The sequence below is a fragment of the Anoplophora glabripennis genome, unplaced genomic scaffold (assembly GCF_000390285.2).
Source record: "Anoplophora glabripennis isolate ALB-LARVAE unplaced genomic scaffold, Agla_2.0 scaffold257, whole genome shotgun sequence".
In the NCBI taxonomy this organism is placed as follows: domain Eukaryota; kingdom Metazoa; phylum Arthropoda; class Insecta; order Coleoptera; family Cerambycidae; genus Anoplophora; species Anoplophora glabripennis.
The window spans coordinates 235,891-242,692 of record NW_019416380.1 but is presented as its reverse complement, the minus strand read 5'-3'; the positions used below and the strand labels follow the sequence as shown (position 1 = coordinate 242,692).

At 33.3% G+C, this 6,802-nt stretch overlaps 1 protein-coding gene across 2 annotated transcripts in view; it reads right to left on the bottom strand.

Annotated features, from left to right (window-relative positions):
- Positions 1 to 6,802, bottom strand: part of LOC108905300 (protein tincar) — a 224,274-nt gene that overhangs the window by 3,151 nt on the left and 214,321 nt on the right. The window contains exons 11-13 of one of the 2 annotated variants that reach the window (XM_018708108.1): positions 5,370 to 5,510; positions 1,700 to 1,772; positions 1,485 to 1,645 (exon numbers count right to left, since the gene is read on the bottom strand). In XM_018708108.1, the coding sequence (XP_018563624.1) occupies positions 1,485 to 1,645; positions 1,700 to 1,772; positions 5,370 to 5,510 (375 nt within the window). Of the gene's footprint in view, positions 1 to 1,484; positions 1,773 to 5,369; positions 5,511 to 6,802 lie in introns of both variants that reach the window. The other variant, XM_018708107.1, reaches the window with a different exon arrangement.

Sequence of the window (6,802 nt, the reverse complement as noted above, 5' to 3'; positions counted from 1 at the left end):
TTGTAAAAAATTTAATTACAAACATTTTTTTCCTCTTCCATTTTCGCCTAAAATCAACTCTTAAAAAGATACATAATTAAATAGGAAGAAAAATATGAAATTTTTCCAATTTTTTTAACATATTGTGCCGCCAAAAGTTAAGCCCACGTTTTTTTTATGCGCATAGAAAAATTTTCATTTCTAATGATATTTAAAAGCCAAAAAGCCAAAAATCTCCGTGGATATACGATTCACCCAAATATGGCTTTTTGAAACAGATACCGTCTGGACTAATGTTTGAGGCTTCAGAAATACAAAATATTAGCTCCAGAATAGAGTTTTCAAAGAGTCACATTCTTTGGCTTGGAAAATATCCTTCGTTTGACTTTCCAGCTCAGATTTCTTGGATTTGAGGTTAGATATTTAAGAATAGAAGTTAGGGACTTCAAAAATAAAAAAATATGAGTTCCAGAAAATAGTTTCAAGGACTTTTATTCTTTGGTGTGAAACATATACATTCTATGAATTTCTAGCTCAAGCTTTTAGAATTTGAAGTTGGGTTTTGAGGGTTTGGGGTTAGGTTTTGAAAGGTTTGAGGTAAGATTTTTATGAATGTAGGTTTATGGCTTTAGATTTTTAAGTAATTATACCTATAGGTTTAGAAAAAAGTCAGTGTATTACTTTGATGTTGGGTTTGATGAACTTGAGGTTATGTTTTTGGGTTCAGGTGTAAGGTTGAAAAGTACTGTCAAGCTACATGATTATTTTCGTTGTTTAATCAACTTCAGCTACAAAATTTAATTTTTTTATTTTTAAATTCCGAATTATTATCTTTGGTGTTGAGATTGAAGGGTTCTAACTCGACTTAAAAAAATCCTATGCAGATGTATCAAATTATCGCATCAGGATCATAAAATTAAGCATATTTGAAGAAGAATATACAGAAATTACCACTGTACAGTTAAAATGCGTAGAATTTTTTCCTATATTTCCCTCTGTGCGTCGGGTCAAGCCAGTCGAGTGGAGTGACGTCACAAATCCTCTACAAACGGCTTGGACTGTTCCAAATTAGAAATTGTTTACCACAGTTGATATTAAATCTATCGACCTGATTTTTTCACCATGGGGGCTAAATGCTTGCGAAAAATGCAAAAACAAGTTATTAATTCCCATTCCCATTCTCCCATTCATGGGAGGAGATTTAGTTTTTTTTTTTGGAGTAATTACACAGAAACGATACTTTTATGTCTTTTTGACACCGTTTTCCAAAAAATTGCAAAATGCAATTTTAATATTTTTCGCAAAAACATGTGTAAACATTCGCGATAACCACTTCTTATTTTTAATAATAACCAAACATGGCATCGAAAATTTTTTTTTATATAATTTTTTTTTCTATAACCTATTTTTTTCTCATTACCCTTTTGCTCTGTAGTTAATTTTGAGGTTGTAAACCTGCAGAACAGCATAACAACAATTACCAACTAAATAACCGAATATATTACCACCGTGCTCTCCGGCTGGGGTTCCACAGGGACCTCGTTCAGGTTGATGAGGTTCTGAGAGGTGTCCGTCTCCTGTGCCGGAGGAGCGGGTTTAGCGGTAATGGGGTGGTTCTCGCTCTCGTTCGAGTGGATACCGCTAGAGGTCTCGCTATGGTTGCTCCCTGGAGGTTCAGGAGGTGAGTGAGAGCTTTCTGTACTTACTGAATCTGATCTACCTGTTCTCTCCTCGTGCGGCATTATGCCGGAATCGGCACGACGCAGACACCGCGGGGCCTGCCCTGGAACAACCTAGAAGCACAATATATATTAGTACGCGTAGCTGTTGTCAGGAGATCTGGTCGCAAATGCTAAAATTACGTCTAAATCGCGCCTTTCGCGGTTCCTGGAGTCAAAATAACCCAACTTACTTAGTGAGTTGATAATAACAAACATACAGGGGGTCAAAGATAACACAGCCAAACAAAAAAAATAGACCTTCGGGCCCAGAGGTCGGACCATGTTTATTATACGTTTTTTGGGTCGCTGAATCGGAATCCGAGGTTTATTTAACCTCATCACCTCAGGATTTCTCATAACTTCAAAGAAAACGATATTCTGGACAATTAAACCATATAACCTTAAGCCTCAAGCTTCCAACGCTAACTCCAATCAACTAAATTTCATAAACATTTAACCCAATGATATCTACCTAATAAGCTCATGAACCCAGACCCCAATAACTCTATAACCCCATAACCTCATAACCAAGGGAATAAATCATGCATCTATGCACTCACGTCATTCCGGTGATATAATTTTTTGGGTTATCTATTATTATCCTTTGGATTTTCATTTCATTTAATCTAGTCAAGAGAGATTCTTAACATTAATTATTCATTTATTTACTTTAGTTTTATTGATTAATTTATAGTACGGTCTATCCTACAAATTAATTTTTGTTTCAAAAGTTCTTATGGGAGCTATATGATGTACAAAATCCGATCGCGCAACCACCTCGTGGTGTACATCAGGTAATGCTAGCGCCAACGGAAAAAGAACTAGATTGACTGTAACACTTGGTTTTTTGGTGAATCAGATCAAAGTACAAGGTAATAAAGTTGTGGTTAGGGAATCGTGGGGTTATGAATTGTAGGGTCATGGGGGTTTTGGGGTTTGAGTGCATAGGTTTTTAAAAAATCCTCAACCACGTTGACTTTTAGCCATAATATGATTTATTAGTTATGGGGTTATGAAGTTACGGGGTTATGGGGTTACAGGGTTACGGGAATTTTTTGGGTTTGAGTACTTGGGTTTTCAAGAAGTCCTCAGCTACGTGATGTTTTGCAATAATACAGCTTACCTATGATTTATTCCCTTGCTTATGGGGTTATAAGGTTATTGGGGTTTGGGTTCATGGGCTTATTAGGTTGGGATATCATTGAATTAAATGTTTATGGGATTTGGTTAATTGGATTTAGCATTGGAAGCTTAAGTCTTATGGTTATATGGTTTAATTGCTCAGAATAGAGCTCAGAGTTTTTTCGAGGTTATGCAAAATCCTGAAGTGATGGGGTTAAATGGACCTTCTGATTCGGATTCAGCGACTCATAAAACGTTATTATAAACATGGTCTGGTCTCTGGGATAGGGAATTCAAATTTGATTAGTATTTTTCCCTATCTTCTAGATGTAGTACACATGTAAAAGGTATCAACTTTTTTGGTCCTGACAGCATGTGATTTCTGGTTCATTGGTTGTTCATACTTTCATAGAAAAGCTATTCCGCATCGCGATAATCACCTGTTGACAGAATATGGTCCAAAATATCTACTATGTATTGAAAAATACAGAGAAAAGACTTTTTTTTATACTTTTGATCTGTATGGTTATTTTAATTCCAAAAACCTCCTATTATAGTATGGTCCATGAGTTACAAAACGCCCTGAATATTTTTGCAATTATTCTGATTAATTTTGAAGTACTATCCACAGAGTCCTAATATCCTCACTAGCGTTTACAAAGAACTACCTCTAGTAACAATTAGATGGCGCCCAAATAACAGAAATTGCTATTCAGTTCCATTGCTTATCCGAAACATGGAACATGTTTTTTTATTTAATTATAAAAAACAAATACATTTAGTAAATTACTATCAATGGATGGAAAGTAGGATCAATATATTATGAGCCTACCCATTCCAAAGACTTTTAAAAACTTTTATAATTTTTTGAGATTTAAAAGCAACAACATCCTTAACAGCAAAACAAATATTAATTAATAAAACTAAAGGATTATGAAAATATAAATACCAGCTTTTTTAGAACATTATTTTTGTGAAATTGTGTGTTTATTCAATGGAAATGTAGCCACAATTCTAGTTGAAAAGATCTACATTTTAAAAGATAAAACATGTATATTATGTATTTTTGCTGTTCTCTGCAACCAAAGTTTTCAACATGAATGTTAAGCCAACATGCGTCATCTTTTAAATATATGCCAAAGTTTAATATTCAATTGTGTCATTTAATAAAATTGTACAGAGAGCCAAACCTTGTAAACTTTTGACAATCAGTTTTTTAGTTTGCAATCTATCTAATAGGTGCCAGTGACATTCACATCTAAAACATCACCTTGATTATACAGGGGTAATAAAGCAAACGCTATTCGCAGTTTTTTATATCGTTGCTAATATCATCGTAAATAAATGATTTTCGGAATAGTATAAATTATCAAGTCAAAACTTTACAAGGATTTTGACAGCGGGAAATTTGAAATATATACGTATACATAAACAATACATATTACCTACTTGTTTTAAATAGTAATAATAGATCAGTTTACTTATATTATAAAAAAGTACTATCGTCCCACTTTTTAGATTGCAATGATAGAGCTGTTAGGTATACAGGATACAGGGTATATTTGAAATATATTGGGTTATTATTTATAGTGTCTTAAGTTTAAATTTCAATTTCAGCTTCAATGTTTCAATACATATTAACTTCTAAGTACGTTGTTGATATAAAACTACAAAGATCAAAAGTTATATGTGACAAGTTTTCTATACAACTATTCGATAGGTTCTGTTGTTCACATTGTCTATATTGTCATTTTAATATACCGTCCCCACGCAAGACATCAAAGAAAACCAATTAATACGATGACAGGTTCCTAATTAATCCAACCATGTCCAATATCTTCGGCAAAGCGTAGAGTCAAAATTAACAAATAACCACATAATTTAATATCGACACGAGAATTTTCTGTGATTAAATTTGTTCTTCCAATAACCTTGACTGTTTTTCTTCGATAAAATTCATTCATTATCCGAAAATAATTACTTTTGGCAGGTGACATTGCACATATTTTATAATTTTTCGCGTATCTTGTATTTGCTTTATGTAATGTTATTTTCTTCAAGTTTCTGGGCAACCTATTCTTTTGGCTTCCGCTCATTTTTCCTTTAGTTACAGAGAAATACAACAATAAGCTGACAAAAATATAGAACTAATATTTTTTCATAGTTTTTCACACCACATTAATACTTATCTTATAAAATTACGCAATACAATTAATATTCTCCTCGATCTACTAATTGTAAGTACGTTAGCATAAATAGGTATAAAAAATGTCATTTTGAACCAAGGATACACTTAATTGCATACATATATTTATGAGCATATTATCTTGAGTTAAGAAATGTTTTTCCATCAAAAATACATCTTATAAGTGAAGGAATTTATTTAACTCAAGATTACCGTTGTACCTAATTATATTACTCGCAAATAAACGATTTATTATTCACAAAAAAATCATTTACTAGGCGCAAATGAACGGTTTATTATACGCAAATAACTTATTTATTTGTGTATAATAAAAAAAGGGACGCAATGATGGTGGAACTTACCGCATTATCGGTGTTGTTGTGCACAATGACAGAGGGTTCTACTTCTAGTAAAGGACTCCGGTCTTCGAAAACGCTAGGCGGTTCGAAGTCCTGGTTGGTACTAGCATATGTTATGTGTTCGTCATGAACGCAAGCCAGAAGCTAAAGCATGTGTGGGATTGTAAGGGTTAGATGATTTCATTGTTTTTGCGAAGTACTTAGTTCGAGCGCAAGCGGACATCGTATAAGCGAAATTAGATGCAGTTATGTAGTAGTATTTCCTGAAATAGTTTTTAAAGAATCAGCGCAACAAATTGTCTTTTATACAATTTTGAACGAGAGGGACTCTCTATAAGAGTTCAGTACACTCTGGCCAGGCTTCTATCCCTGATTATACAGGGTGTTTCAGGATTAAGTCGACAAACTTAAGGAGATATTCCTCATAAAAAAATAAGAAAAAAATCAAGTCTAAATTACCAGACGCTTAATTTTCGAAATATAGGGTGTTACAGATTTTTTTAAAAATTCGAATATTTTAAATAACTGCTAAATGAAGAAGGCTATTTAAGCCAAGTTTGGCATGACACATCTTATAAGATACCATTTTTCCATAGAAATAAAAGTCCCGCAAGCAACCAGTGGCGGAGTTATGGGGACTCAGTCTCATTAAATTATAAAAAAAAATTAATACGGCCCTAGTGAATATAAAAAATATGCTGTTTTTAGATAGAACAGTTTGTTATTGACAAAAACTGTACATTCACTTTTTTTCCTAACTCTTATAGTTTCATGGCAAAATTGATTTTTCGGAAGGGTGCTTCTCGATTCTGTCGATAAACTTTGGGAAGATGTTCCTCATAAAACCTAAAAAAATATAGTACCTATTAAAATTGGTCTTAGTCTCGAGTATGTGTGACTCAAATAAGCCTCTTTGTCTCCCCTTCCCTTGGGTTTAACCAATGGTATTAAAATAATTTAGGAGATGATTCGTTTTGAGTATAAGATATTTTTTTTAGAAAAAAAAAATGATAAAAACAATAGAAATATTTAAGTACCTAACATCTAATGTGACTATGTCGTAATGCGACAAAGTAACGCCCCTTTATAACGAGCGTTCAAATAAAAACGTGTTCAAGTTGGTTCTGAAAATTTGGACGCAGGGCGTAGCGTATAGCAAATGAACTTAAACGTCATCTGTCAAAGCGCTATATCGCCGCTATCAATTTGAATATTTTCGTTTTAAAAAACGTTTAAAATGGTGTTTTCTCAAGAACAAAAAGTGTTTATCATAGAGTCCTACTTTAGAAATGGACGCAAGATTGATGGAATATGGAAGTATTCTATTGAGGAATGTTTCATAGAATTTCAAAATCAATTTCCCGGCGTTGTTGAGTACAAAATTTTTCAAAGTGCAGTTCAGCGTTGTGTTAATGTTTTTCGTGAAACGGGCAGTG